At 42.4% G+C, this 15,607-nt stretch overlaps 2 protein-coding genes across 9 annotated transcripts in view; one reads left to right on the top strand and one right to left on the bottom strand.

Moving 5' to 3' along the window:
• The window catches only part of PPFIA2 (PTPRF interacting protein alpha 2), a 317,029-nt gene extending 313,993 nt beyond the window's left edge, over positions 1–3,036 (top strand). For all 8 annotated transcript variants that reach the window (XM_030479349.1, XM_030479347.1, XM_030479355.1 and 5 more), the window contains one exon: positions 2,238–3,036. The gene's annotated coding sequence lies outside the window, so the exon portion shown is untranslated. The remainder of the gene's footprint in view (positions 1–2,237) is intronic.
• A 3,669-nt stretch (positions 3,037–6,705) lies between these two features.
• ACSS3 (acyl-CoA synthetase short chain family member 3) overlaps positions 6,706–15,607 on the bottom strand; it is a 91,812-nt gene continuing 82,910 nt past the window's right edge. Inside the window, exons 14-16 of the mRNA XM_030480422.1 lie at positions 8,031–8,130; positions 7,776–7,951; positions 6,706–7,484 (exon numbers count right to left, since the gene is read on the bottom strand). Of these exons, the coding sequence (XP_030336282.1) occupies positions 7,419–7,484; positions 7,776–7,951; positions 8,031–8,130 (342 nt within the window). The 3' untranslated portion in view covers positions 6,706–7,418. The remainder of the gene's footprint in view (positions 7,485–7,775; positions 7,952–8,030; positions 8,131–15,607) is intronic.

The following is a 15,607-nucleotide window of genomic DNA, read 5'->3' as shown; positions in this document are numbered from 1 at the left end:
ATGAGCGCTTTCATTAATATGGCATCATTTCATGCTAATATTTTCTCAGTAAAAGTTTGCTGTTCCATTTAGTTACTCAAGGGATTGTAGGGGAGCTGGAAAGAACATCTGGATAACACCAAAACTTCACTGGGCATTAAACATGCTTGAATAGCTGTTACATACTGTAGGCAAGACATTCCAGGATCTGTGAGATAGTAATTTTTTTAGATTTCCCAAGACTGGGAGAGGATTGAGGCCATCGAGATTTTACTAGTTCTGGGCAGGTTCAAAAAATGCTTAGTGCAAATGTTATCAGTGGAAAACTTAGATTGCTCAGGATCTTACTGATGATATGAGCCTTACTTCATAGATCTTCAGGAGGCTTATACTAGATTAAGGATGACTGACATTAATATATGCTATTTCTTTTCACTTACCATATACTCCTTTTAGAGAAGCAACAAGATGGTGTGAACTACATGCACTGTTCATAAGTGCAATTTCAAAACGTCATGCAGGTTAGGAGCCAAAGAGCAAGTTAAAGTATTTTTGGCTTTCAGTAAATTACATTAAAAATATGCAGGGAGAAGATTTCCTTCATTAGGATATCAAACTTGAAAATTTAAAAAAGCTACCTGATTCTCAGGGATGAATGCATAAATAAAAACCGCTCATATGGGGAATCTGAAGTTGGTTGAAGGGCAAGAGAAGATTTTCTGAATTTTGTGATCACGGTTCCTAACAATTTCTTCATGGAAGGAACTGATTGATACTTGGACAAAAGAAAAGATTATTCATTACAACATGCCTCCTGAAATTTTCCAGATCCAGGTCAAACTGAAACCCAGGCTTTTAACACCTTGCCTAGTTGTTTTACATCAGTAGTTGTGTTACTCTGGTGACTTAACTACCTGCACGCACAGAACCAGGAACTGATTCTAACTAAGAAGCAGAGGGGATGGAGAGCTGGATGAGCTAGCACACTATACAATATAAGTTTTAATGTAGTAAAGGGGAATATGCATATGAAGAGCAGACTGAAAAGAGAGCTGCAAACGGGTTGCACATGGAACAAATGAGATGCCCTGTGATCACAGCAGGCTGAAGATCTTTCATTCTGCTACTCACCTTTCTTAAAGATAATGTCAAAGACTCCTATTTCAAAACAGTGTATGCCAACACCACCAATTGGGTACAACCTTACAGTGTCCTATGGTGTTTCTTCACAACAGCTGGGTTCAGTTCATATGCTTTCAAGTTGCATTTCAGATATTTTTGTAAACATTTGCTGAAACCACCATGACAAGCTGCCAGAAACCATGAACTGACATTCTCAGAACAGTCACCTGAGCATACTCCATGCAGCCCACTTTGAGTGCACTCTCAAATCAGAAATGTAACAACATTTAAGACTGCTGGTGCCTGGCCATTTTATCTTGCAAAGAAGTTCACCATAAAGCACATTGGATGAGTCAAGCTTTCTGCTTGGTGGCTGCACCTCACCCAGCTGAGCATCTGCAATGCCATTACACAGCCAGTGGATGTGGCAGTCACAAGGTCTAAGCTTTCCCAACACTTTTCTCTAACAAAATACTTGTCACCACCAAGTCAGAAGGCTCAGCCAGGACAATTTCACTGCCATAGGCTGAGGCAATAGAACACACTAGTTTCATTTTTATTCTAAGGATATGTCAAAAGGGATTTGGCAAAATCAATGATGTACTTTATCAATGAGGGGTTCCAAAGAGGACTTGTAAAGACAGATAGAGAAGAATAATTCCAAAAAGATGTGAATGATAATCTGGAAACGGCTGGTCCATAGCAAAGAAATAGTCAGGGTGAAAAAGGTAAATGCTGTCAAGCTGCAGTGAACAAGGAGAATCAGAGTACATCAACAAGGTCGACACACTTAAAATGTGTGTTCCATCCTGTACCAAACAGGCAAAGGTCTCCAGATCCAGTGCTGAATCAAAACAAGAAAACAACTGTAAAATGAACATAAGCAGGCATCTGTTTTGATCTAGGACAAAAATCAGTATACATTAGTAAAAGATTAAAATGCATTATTAATAGGTTTATGTTACAGATCTAAGATGAAACAACAAATGCATGTCTCCCTTAGATACTCAAAATCCATGTTTTACTAAAACATGCAATAGCTTAGTGCTATAGTATTTTCTGGTGTCATTGCATCCTAGACTAAATAGGAATCAAAGAATCTCACTAATTAACATTTGTTTTTTTTTTTCCCTTAGATGTCATCTCTTTCTTCTACTTTACCTGAAGTGCACTACCACTACTTAGGAAAAAGAGCATTAAAACTCTCTGCAAGAACAGGGTAATAGGGAAGAGAACACATAAGGTTTATCAGACAAACAGATATGATATTCCTTTCATGTATTGATTAGTTTAAAACAAGAATTACTACAAAAATAAAAGAAAAACAAAACAACCTCCCCGTTTCCTCTCAGCATCTCTGTCATCAGAAATTTGGCAGTAGTGCACATCCAAAGCTTTTATCAAATGAAGCCACTCATTTTTACATTGTTCCATCTGTTTTATTGTAAAATACTAGACATTTACGTATTTACTGTGTATGTATTTCTTTTAAAATGTGTCTTATGTAAATGGATATAAATATGATTTTTTAAAAATAAAATCTATGGTACATGGGGTCTCAGTGCAAACATTTGACAATACAGTGTCAATAATACTGTTTGAATCTTTCCATTCCACCATTTTTACAGTTTTTGGATTGTAACAGTCAAATGAATATGTTTAGCAGAGTTAGAAGCTTCAACATGTTCCTACTGAGAAAATCTGTCAATATTTAAAGCTGAACACCTGCCTCTGATGATGTATAATAGAATGATGTAACCTGGAACTGGAGCCAAAATGGACCTCTAAAAACAAAATGGAAATGTTAGATCTCTGTAGAGAAGAACCATTCATTTTAAGAGGTTCACCTCTTAAAAACTAAGAAATAAACCCAGAAGAACTGCTTACAAAAAAAAAGAAAAAAAAAAAAAAAAGGCAATTTAATAAAACATGATTTATACAAAAAACCAAAAACTTTCTTCTATGTTACCTGCGGACCAAGAAGAATCTTGCTTTACCAAGAGCCACCTTTTTGTTCCAGGATCTTGAGACACCAGCCAGCATTGGAAAATTAAATTTAATATTTGCATAGAATCAGATTCTCACTTCCAGATATATTCAACAAAGAAAAAGAAAGAAAAGAGAAGCCAAACCCCACCATTTCTTCATTATAATAGGGCATTAGACAGGCTCCTGTCTGATGTTACGCTTTTAGCCAAGATGGCCTTGCTGAGACTTCACAGAAGTCAGTTTTATCAGAGGAAATAACTGAAAGACAGAGTGATTAATATATAGTGTATAAAAGTTTAGAAGAGCAACTATTACCTGCTGTGGCTTTATTTGGTGGTGTTATTGTCGTTTATTCTTTGTTTAAATGGGAAGTTTCCAAGTAAGACCTACTTAGTAGTAATTTACCTATTTGCTATTTTTCTGCTGCTTGATCTTAGCTCAAGACCTGTCTTTTAGTTATTTCTTTTAGCAGTTTGATCTGCAATGTTTGCACGTACATAAACATTTGTTTTGTCTATTTTCATTTGGCAAACTTCAGTCAATCAGATGGTGAAAGATTTTTCTCCCCCAATGTCAATAAAAAAGAATTCAGTGCTATTTGTGTTTAAAGTCTATTAAGCTTGGTACGTAGTAGCATTAAAATATTTTGGATGCCAGATACTTCTCATAGCTAAGCATAAGCAGATGTTGCCACTAACAGGTATAAGTTATGGTGGATCTACAGGTGAGAATCTGCCACGAGAGGGAGCACTGAACTTGCTGATGGGTAAGATATGATTGCTTGGGTTAGGACACAGCTATATAAAGATATGGCTCTCTTACATACAGTTCTTCGGGCTTAACCAGCATCACTGCTTATGGTCCTTCTTTTCCTCCCTCAACCTCATTTTAGATTACTTAAATCCAGAATGTCACTAAGTAAAGCAATGCAAACACCATTTTCAGTGGTTGTAGGATCATTTGAATATACTCACTAGCTCCCATTTTAAGAATTTCTTTTGCAGCCCACATTATCCACACACTCCACACTCAAATTCAGGAGGCACAGAGGAATGAGGTGTGTTGGGGAAAACAATGAGCAAGATCATGCAACCACAGCTGCAGTTATCCTGCCCCAGTGTACAGCACTCCCAAATTATTTATTTCACAGTGGAAAAAAACAGACCAGAAAAATTAAAAGTATATTTTAAAAAGAATACTATTGTGACTCCAGTTTTGATCTAAGGCTAATATATAAAATCTTCTAGTGCATCCCTATCTCCTCTATATGAGCTAGAGCTGTACTCTCAACCGCTAAAAATTGTGGCTATGCTAAATGTTGTGTAGTTGGCTGCAATGCTTTCAGTACACTGGGAGTAATTACTACATCAACCTCTCCCAGCCAAGTTTCAATAACTCCCTGGCCATTAAAATCTACCCACATGCTGCTTCTCTCTAAAACCAAAATTAACAAAAACAGTGCTCTCCTACAACTTGTTGAATGGGCTTGTTCTTCCTTGATGGCATACCAGGTTGCTGGGCAGCACCTAAGCCATGCACAAGAATGACTACTCCTGCTCCCTTTCTCCAGCTTGGCACAAAGCTAAAGCTGTAAACAAAGCATTCTCTTTCTGCAATCACAGTTCCTCAGCAAAAGGCTCCTCTGGAAAACAAAAGCAATGCCCACGAAACAACTGTTTTTCCATACTGTACTGCTGCAGTAAGGTGTCTGTCTAATTTCCTGAAAGTTGATGAATGAGACATTTGGCATTTCTGGAATCCTCCACATTACCAGGGTGGTAGCAGTTAGTACACCTGGCGACTCAGCCCCTCTCTTCTATCCCAGTCTTGATTTTAAATGATTCTTACCAAAACAGATTATTACAAGTATTTTTCTCCTGGAGACACTTTAAGAATGCTAACAATTCAAGCTCTTCACAAACAGTTCAGAGGACAGACAACTGTTTCTTGTCAATATTAATATGAACAAATAGCCTTCCAGAAAGGTAAGTTCTTAAATCTCCATTACTAATGTTGTGGTTTGTTTGCTGTTGGTTTCAAGTCTGATATTAAGTCTTTCTTCCTTAAAAAAAGAGCCCCATACTAGAAAACAGCTTACCTTTCCTGACAAATGGAGAAACTGGTGCAGGAACATGAGATGTCGTTGGGAAAACTATACATGAGCTAAGAAATTCTCTTCTCCTACATCCTGCTGCAGCATCCTTACTAGAGGACTTGTGTTCTCACTAATTAGCTCTGCTTCCCTGCTTCTACAATTATGACTTGATGGCTGCAGCCAGGATAACTACAGTAAACATTCACAACTTAACATCTCAGCTTTCACTGTGCAAAAAAAAAAGTAATGGGCATGCATGCACCTCGTGAATGTACCATGGTTTCTCTGTGACAAGACCTGGTCTCTCACCAATTAAAAGCAAAACAAAACCACAACAAAAACCCCACCCCAAACCCCACATCAGTGACAACTCCCAAGATCTCTCTCTTGCCCTGGTTCAGCATAAGTTGCTAAGTTGTAGAAATGTGAAACTGAAAAATACTCTGCAGTCTCTGCAAGGCACTCCATTATTTGGCACAGGCCTCCTCTTAAAGCCCTGGCACATCCAGAAGAAAATACTACCTTCGACTAACTGCAACTTATATAAGCGGTATTTCAAGAAAGTCATCAGGACATCTCTGAGAAGCAAAATCACTCCCACATATAAATCAGTAATCTGTGTAGTTAGCATACCTACCATAAAGCATCATTAGCACTTAGTCTTTAAAATGCTTCTACTCCCTGTTCAGACTGGGATTTTCAACTAATTCAAATAGCTGAGCAGGGTGACTACCTTCTGCAATAATTTGGCAAAAAACAAGTACAGCACAGACTCAAACTTGGCTGGTTTACTATACAACTGTGTGACCTGGCTCAAAACAGTTGCATGCAGTCTCCAGTGAAAAAACACCCAGAAATTGTATTGATTTCCTATGTAACTGGCAGAGCTCATTTACAAAAAGTCACAGGCTCAAGGCAACACTGGGTATGGCTCATGTTAATTAGCACCTATCTATCACCTTTTAGCTCCTACATCAGCCTGGTGGTTTATTTTATCACTTAACAGGGCTATCATCTTTACCTCTACCCAACAGAAGTTAACCTATTTCTGGACTCTTTTGAGGACACTGCCATAGCAAAATATGTCTAGACTTAATTTCTACCTTATCTCAACCTAAGTATGGAGCCCCTCTTTTATACCAACGTCATCTGAATTTCCATATTGCTTACTGGTTTTTCCTCTGGAAAGCACTGCCAAGTTTGAGTAACTTTGCTGCTTTTAAGCTTTTCTGTGAATATATATCTTTAAAGGTATTTTTGCATTTATTGTTCAATTAAAAATCTGCAGCTTGAGAAGTAATGAATGTAGAGAGAGTATCCTCCAGCCCCTGGGATTGCTGAGAACCCTGTGTTTTGAAATGGCCTATAAAGTCAAGAATGGGCTGCCTAGTATCTGTATTGGCTACATTTCTTGGCTATATATATCTCAGTGAGCCTGAAACATCTAATTATGTCAGAAAAAGCACATTCTGGTTATCCTTACAAGTGGTACAAACCACAACAAAATTATCAGAAAATGCAAAGGATAAATGCTTGCCTTTATTTAGAATACATGGGTTTTACTGAATATTACTATGGACAAATCCAGATTTTCACAGATTTGAAAGCCAGAAATTATCTATCATGCTACAAAAAGACACTTCAGAAAGTTATTGAGTAAAAAAATTATAGAAACCTAATTTATAGCAAAAAGACTTAGGAAAAAAAATATCAGTGCAATAAAGAAAACTAATTTTAAAATTTATAAAAATTTCAAAGACAGAATCATAGAACAGTTTGAGTTGGATGGGAACTTAAAGATCATCGAGTTCCCAAGGCCCATAAAGGTACATAATTTACAAGCGAGGACAATTTATGTCTGCAATAATTTCACATTGGAATTCCTATTTATTACTGTCATCAGTTCATGACTTACCTTTTGTAAGCTATTTTAGACAAACTCAAGTTACCGGTCACATTATACAACAATGGACTGAAATGTTAAGGCTATAGAAATGTATGGATTATATTTGCAATTCTTAGCAGTCTTAATATCCAGCATATAATGACAACATGCAGAGACTTTTGTATGCTTCATTGGCTGTGACAATATGGTAAAGAACACAGTAATATTTCTAAAGTAAAAAAAGTCAGTCCCAGATCATTAGGAATTTTTAGAATGTGGTGTTTCCTAACAGAAAGTCTCTTTGTATACTTCATTAACTGGCACATTTGTTACCAACAATTATCCCATTTAATTTTTCTTTAGCACTTCTTCAATGTGTTTAAACATGCTAGCATCTTCAATGGTCGGTGTTATCTGAAAAGGAAGAATATACAGAAGCATGTGATAGTAGATTGCTGTCCTTCAACAGTAAACCAGAATTTCATTCAGAGAATCTTCTAAATCTATCTCTCAAAAGCAATCAAGAAAAAAGTATCTGGAAAGCTCTGGAACATGAGAATCTTTTGGGTAAGCTACAGGAGAAATAAAATATAATGTGGTACCTGAAATCATGGACCAGTTGCAGAGTGGTCTAGAGAATCGAAACCATGATGTTGTGTCTGGATGTGCACGTGCGCCTAATTCATACATACGTCTCCAGCTTACCTTATATGGCTTTCCACTGACAAGTGCAGAAAGAGCTGAACGTGGGATCTTGCCAGAGCGTGTTTTTGGCAGCTGTTTCACAAACACCCCCTTCTGGAAAGCTGCTACTGGACCAATGTTAGTTCGAACTCGCTCAACAATCTCTTCCAAAATCTTTTCCTCTTCTGTATTTATACCTAGGGAAGAAGTTCATGTCCTTTACCTTTTCTGAGACTTTCACAGGTCTAAGTAACATCAGTAGCAGTGAGCTCTCACCTTCTCTCAGTACACACAATGCAAAAGGAACATGTCCTTTTAAAGGATCCTCCTGGCCCACAACAGCACAGTCAGCCACAGCATGATGGAAGAGAATACACTGAGGGACAGAGAACAAAACTGAACAGAACAAATAATAACTGAACATTTCAGTGAGAAAAATCCATAGGCATGGACATAAAAAGTAGACTTAGTTCTTATGTTTTGACAGCAAAAAGTACTTAGTAGACCCCAGGATTCCAATTACACATGTTGCAGATGCACGTGTGTATACTTTCATACACACTTACATGTAGTTTTCAAACAAACATAATAATAAGTATGGTGGCACAAAATACAAATATAGAACAAAGCAAAGGTGACTTACAGCTTTGGGAGAGTATCGCATCTTTGGTTTTGTTACTGAGATCTTTGCTGGAACAAGTAACAGTAGTCTAACATGATGAATAACATGGAGTTAAGTGGTAAGGACCAAAACCACAGAAGCACTCCAACTACAGGGCTATAAAGTCATAGTGGTTCATTCTTACTCCTATCTTTTTGATTCTTTGCTGCACAAAGGCATAGTGTTTCAACCAACGCCAAATACAGGCCTAACCTCAGCTTGCAGCCAGCCTAGTTCCATTCACTCTCTTGGAAACATTAGGTCTTTTTCTCCTTAGATTAAAAAAAGAGAATTAATCCAGAGTCACCTCCTTTCTACTACACATTTATACAATTACACAAGCGATGGACAGTATCACTAGTATCTCAAATTATCTTTTAAGAAAAAAAGTGAGAGATTCTCTTTTCTTTCCAATCAGCCAGCTGAGGTTCTCACTTTCAAGGAAAAAATTACCAAGATGTCTCTGTACATACTAAGATGTGTGTCATTAAGTCTGGGACAAAGTTGGACTTAAGATACCAGCAGTTGTGAACCTTCTTCCAAAGCAACTGGCTCTTTACATGTAAGTGTCTGTGTCCCTGGGGGCACCTTGTTGTCAACAGTGCTTTCAACATGTCCACTGTACTCAACAAAGAAGACCTAATATGACCCTACACCAAGGCCACACCGAGGCCACATAATGTGACTGTGCATATTAGTTTATCTGTGCATACAAAGACGATGTGTTTCTAAAAACAGATCTTCACATACTGTGTCGCCAAAATCAAAGGCACTGGGATGACTGAAAGGAAGACTAACTGTCACGGTTTAAGCCCAGCCGGTAACTTGAAACCATGCAACCGCTCACTCACTCCCCCCCTTCTTCCTTCCTCCACTCCCAAAGGGATGGGGAGGAGAATCAAAAGAATGTAACTCCCACGGGTTGAGATAAGAACAGTCCAGTAACTAAGGTATAATACAAAACCACTACTGCTACCACCAATAATAATAACGATAAGGGAAATAACAAGGAGAGAGGATACAACTGCTCACCACCCGCTGATACCCAGCCTGACCTGAGCAGCTATATGGGCCCTCCGGGTAACTCCCCCCAGTTTATATACTGGGCATGACGTGCCGTAGTATGGAATACTCCTTTGGCTAGTTTGGGTCAGGTGTCCTGTCTCTGCTTCCTCCCGGCTTCCCCTCCTCCCTGGCAGAGCACGAGTCTGAGAAAGTCCTTGGTCAGAGTAAACATTACTTGGCAACAACTAAAAACATCGGTGTTATCAGCGTTGTTCCCAGGCTGAAAGTCAAAACCACAGCACTGCACCAGCTACTAACAAGGAGAAAAAATGACTGCTATAGCTGAACCCAGGACAGTATCCACCCCTTATTCCATACCATTGATGTCATGCTCAGACCCCACATTTTTCAATATACCATCGCTTTTGTCTCATATATATATATATATATATATATATATATATACACCGCCATACCCACACACAAAGAAAGAAATATCATTCCTTAGTCCATGGACCAATCCCTATAAAGTTGCTGAATTCATCCAGTCCATGATGTCAGGCTCCACCTCTTGTAACAGTCTTTCAGGGCAGGAGGGACGGTACGTAGTGTTGGGTTGTTGCCTGCTGATAATACTGCCAAACTCGTCTGGTCACTGCTGAGCTTGTCTGGTTTCATCAAAATTCATTCTTTGTTGGGGTGATGATCAGAGGGAAGTCAGGGTCAGTTGCTGGCGACCTGAAGATATCTAGCTGGTGGGCTATAAAAGTGTTATAGAGCAGGCAACAGCGTACAATTGAGTTCATTGGCTGTTTTCCCCAAAAATTAAATCCCCTTGAGGTACACATCGGACTTCCCCATCTTCCCGCATTACCCACCAAGTATATCCAGGTCCCTGAGCAAAAGCAACCCCACGAGTGGGTTTGCCTTTACCTGAAGCAGGAATAACCCAGACTGTCTTCCCCAGCAAATTCTTTATGTGCACCACAGGAACTTTATCCCCCTCTACAGTACGTAAAAGTTCTGATTGGACTGGGCCAGCCCTGTTGGCAGATCCCCTTGTGTTGACCTACCAGGTGGCTTTTGGTAAATGTGTATCCCAGTGTTTGAAAGTCCCACCACCCATTGCTCTCAGTGTAGTTTTTAACAGCCCATTGTATCGTTCGACTTTCCCAGAGGCTGGTGCATGGTAGGGGATGTGATATACCCACTCAATGCCATGCTCTTTGGCCCAAGTGTCTATGAGTTTGTTCCGGAAATGAGTCCCATTGTCTGACTTAATTCTCTGGGGTGCCGTGTTACCACAAAACTTGTTTCTCAAGGCTCAGGATAGTGTTCCAGGCAGTGGCGTGGGACACAGCGTATGTTTCCAGCCATGTGGTGGTTGCTTCCACCATGGTAAGTACCTAGCGCTTGCCTTGGCAGGTCGGTGGGAGTGTGATATAGTCAATCTGCCAGGCCTCCCTATATTTGTGCTTCAGCCATCGTCCTCCATACCAGAGAGGCTTTAACCGCTTGGCTTGCTTAATTGCAGCACATTTCACATTCATGAATAAACTAGGCAATAGTGTCCATCGTTAAGTCCACCCCTCGATCACGAGCCCATCTATATGTTGCATCTCTGCCTTGATGGCCTGAGGTGTCATGGGCCCACCGGGCTAAAAATAATTCACCCTTATGTTGCCAATCTAAGTCCATCTGAGCCACTTCAATCTTAGCAGCTTTATCCACTTGTTGGTTGTCCTGGTGTTCCTCAGCGGCCCGACGCTTGGGTACATGAGCATCTACATGGTGTACCTTCACCACCAGGTTCTGCACCCGGGTAGTGATATCTTGCCACAGTGCAGCAGCCCAGATGGGTTTACTTCTGCGTTGCCAGTTGCTCTGCTTCCATTGCTGCAACCACCCCCACAGGGCATTTGCCACCATCCATGAGTCAGTATAAAGTACTGGCCATTTTTCTCGTTCAGCAATGTCCAAGGCCAGCTGGACGGCTTTCACCTCTGCAAACTGACTCGATTCACCCTCTCCTTCAGCAGTTTCTGCAACTTGTCGCAGGGGACTCCACACAGCTGCCTTCCATCTCCGATGCCTTCCCACAATACGGCAGGACCCATCAGTAAACAAGGCATATTGATTTCCACTCTCTGACAGTTCATTATATGGTGGGGCCTCTTCAGCACGCATCACCTCTTCTGGTGACATCCCAAAATCTTTGCCCTCTGGCCAGTCCATGATGACTTCTAGAATTCCTGGACGACTGGGATTTCCTATTCGAGCTCGTTGTGTAATTAGTGCGGCCCACTTACTCATGTAGCATTGGTTGCATGATGTGTAGAGGAGACCCTGCCTTTGAACATCCAGCCCAGCACAGGCAACCAGGGTGCCAGGAGGAGCTGCGCTTCAGTTCCAATTACTTCTGAAGCAGCTCGAACCCCTTCAAAGGCTGCCAGTATCTCTTTTTCAGTGGGAGTATAGCTGGCCTCGGATCCTTTATCTCCCCGACTCCAAAAGCCAAGGGGTCGACCTCGAGTCTCCCCTGGAGCTTTCTGCCAGAGGCTCCAGGTAGGACCATTCTCCCCGGCTGCGGTATAGGGCACATTTTTCACATCTGGCCCAGTCCGGGTTGGTCCAAGGGCTACTGCATGGACTATTTCTCGTTTAATTTGTTCAAAGGCTTGTTGTTACTCAGGGCCCCATTTGAAATCATTCTTCTTCTGGGTCACGTGATAGAGAGGGCTTACAATCAGACTGTAATTTGGGATGTGCATTCTCCAGAACCCCACAACACCTAAGAAAGCTTGTTGATCACATCTTGTGATCACATCTTGTTGATCACATCTGTGGGGATCTGGCGATGTCCATCTTGACATTTTATTCCCACAAATTTGATCTCCTGTGCAGGTCCCTTGACCTTACTCCATTTTATGGCAAAACCGGCCTTCAGCAGGATATGGATTATCTTCCTCCCTTTCTCAAAAACTTCTTCCGCTGTATCACCCCACACGATGATGTCATCAATGTATTGCAGGTGTTCTGGAGCTTGCCCCTGTTCCAGTGCAGTCTGGATCAATCCATGGCAGATGGTAGGGCTGTGTTTCCACCCCTGGGGCAGTCGGTTCCAAGTGTACTGGACGCCCCTCCAAGTGAAAGCAAACTGTGGCCTGCATTCTGCTGCCAAAGGGATTGAGAAAAATGCATTGGCAATATCAATTGTGGCATACCACTTGGCTGCCTTTGACTCCAGTTCATACTGAAGTTCTAGCATGTCCGGTATGGCAGCACTCAATGGTGGTGTGACTTCATTCAGGCCACGATAGTCTATTGTTAGTCTCCACTCTCCATTAGACTTTTGCACTGGCCATATGGGGCTATTAAAGGGTGAGCGGGTCCTGCTGATCACTCCTTGGCTCTCCAGTCTGCGGATCAGCTTATGGATGGGAATCAAGGAGTCTCGGTTGGTGCGATATTGCCGCCTGTGCACTGTTGTGGTCGCAATTGGCACTTGTTGTTCTTCGGCCTTCAGCAACCCCACAGCAGAAGGATCCTCTGAGAGACCAGGCAAGGTGAACAGCTGCTTAATTGCCTATCTCCAAGGCAGTGATATCGAAAGCCTATTGGTACCCTTTTGGGTCTTTGAAGTATCCTCTCCTGAGATAGTCTATGCCAAAGATGCATGGAGCTCCTGGACCAGTCACAATGGGGTGCTTCTGCCACTTCCTCCCAGTCAGGCTGATTTCAGCCTCCAGTACAGTCAACTCTTGGGATCCTCCTGTCACTCCAGAAATACAAATGGGTTCCACCCCTTGATTCTTTGATGGCATCAGGGTACACTGTGCATCGGTATCTACTAGAGCCTTATACTTCTGTGGGACTGATGTGCCAGGCCATCTGATCCACTCTTCTGGGTTCAGCTACAGCAGCCATTTTTTCTCCTTGTTAGTAGCTGGTGCAGTGCTGTGGTTTTGACTTTCAGCCTGGGAACAACGCTGATAACACCGACATTTTTAGTTGTTGCTAAGTAATGTTTACTCTGACCAAGGACTTTCTCAGTCTCGTGCTCTGCCAGGGAGGAGGGGAAGCTGGGAGGAAGCAGAGACAGGACACCTGACCCAAACTAGCCAAAGGGGTATTCCATACCACGGCACATCATGCTCAGTATATAAACTGGGGGGAGTTACCCGCAGGGCCCATATCGCTGCTCGGGCATCATATCGGGTCGGGCTGGGTATTGGTCGGTGGGTGCTGAGCAATGGTGGTAGCAGTAGTGGTTTTATATTATACCTTAGTTACTGGACTGTTCTTATCTCAACCCGTGGGAGTTACATTCTTTTGATTCTCCTCCCCATCCCTCTGGGAGTGGGGGAAGGAAGAAGGGGGGGAGTGAGTGAGTGGCTGCATGGTTTCAAGTTACCGGCTGGGCTTAAGCCACGACATTCAGACAGTCCAGTAAACCCAATTGTCCCTCTCCTCCATCTGGCTGGAGGCAGGGCCCCTCTAATAGTGATCATAAGATTGTCCACTTCTGTCTTGTAGAAAGGGATTAGTATCCCTTATCACAGGAGCTGGAGTAAAATCAGCTCTTCGACTCTATCTGGGAAACTGCTCACCAGAGACTGGAGCAGCAACTTTCCTGGGAGGATCATCCTTGACCATTGTTCTCCTCTTCAGTTCACGCACCCGTTGCTCCAGAACTGAGGTAGGTTTTCTGTCCTGCTTTCTCATGTCTTCTCCATGATCCCGCAGGTAAAACCATAGGGTGGCCCGCGGCGTGCACCTCCTACATTTTCTCTCTCGAGCCGTAGGGCTCCTTCTGTTAATAGTTGAGACATGGGTTGGTACGCGTGGGGAGCTGGATAGATCAGATAAATCGTCTCTCAATTGTTTGAACTCCTGGGACAGTTTTTCCACAGCTGAAATGATGGAAGGGGTGAGATGAGATTGTCTTCAAGCTCTTAGAGTTGAAGAGTCACCTCATTCACTGTTGGTGGTGCTATGTCATTCCAGGTCATTGATGCCAATGAGTGGGCATACGATGATGGTGCACTCCGTATAAGTTTCTGCCACATGGGTCGTGTACATTCAACTTCATCTGGATCTACAGATGCATTCCCAGCATCCGGCCTATGATAGATCATCTCTAGAATGGCTGATTCCCTCAGGGACTGGATGCCTCTCTCTAACATGGTCCAGTTGGCTGAGCGACTCAAAACATCGTCCTTGTAGGGAAACCTTTCCTTCACAGCTGCCAAGAGCCACCTCAAAGGCTGAGGGCTCGCTTCTCTTTTGCAATCGCTTTGTCAATTCCTCCTTCCCTAGCAAGTGATCCCAGCTGCTTGGCTTCCCTACCTTCTAGTTCATGACCGTCAGCCCCACTGTCCCAGCATTGGAGCAACCAGGTGACAATGTGCTCCCCTGGAAGACGCGTGAAATCTTTTCGCATATTCCGCAGCTCCATCGAGGTCCGGGGTCGAGAAGTCACCTCTTCTTCGTCTTCCTCTGATTCACGTAGTAATAACTTTTGTTCAGATGCTGTCCCCTGTAGTAAGTGCACTGGGTCTTCATCTTTCTTTACTGCACAGGTTGCTCTTTGTGCCTCTTATTTGCTTTTCCCCTTGCTTACAGGGGCAACCGATATTGGCACGAATTGGCCATTGGGTTTAGCTGCAGGGTCTATCACTGTGGTTGGAGTGGCTGTAGTGTCTGCCACTAGGGTTGGAGTGGCTGCAGTGTCTGTTGCCAGGGTTGGTGCAGCTGCTGTGCTTGGGGGTTGAGTAACACCAACAGCTACATTGTCTGTTGCTGTCGGGGTTTGAGTAGCTGCTGTGCTTGTCACTGGGGTTGGTGTAGCTGCTGCACTTGGAGTTGGAGTAATTGCGTTGTCTGTTGCTTTGCCATCAGATCCAGAGACATTTTTTTCCCTTTGAAGGTTAGTGTTGAGCAGGGCTCTGTAGGCATAGGCCAAGCCCCAGCATGTTGCCATGATTTGTCCCTCTCTGGTATAGCCAGGATGACAGCACACCTCGTTTAAGTGTTCTACTAGTTTTTCCGGATTTTGCATTTGTTCAGTGGTGAAGCTCCAAAGCACTGGAGGGGCCCACTGGCCTAGACACTTGCCCATACTATCCCACACACCCTGTCACTCATGACTGTCCAGCCTTGGGAAAAATCTCTTGGTGGTCCTCCT

This window comes from Strigops habroptila, chromosome 3 (genome assembly GCF_004027225.2).
Source record: "Strigops habroptila isolate Jane chromosome 3, bStrHab1.2.pri, whole genome shotgun sequence".
In the NCBI taxonomy this organism is placed as follows: domain Eukaryota; kingdom Metazoa; phylum Chordata; class Aves; order Psittaciformes; family Psittacidae; genus Strigops; species Strigops habroptila.
This window is presented reverse-complemented; position numbering and strand designations above follow the sequence as displayed.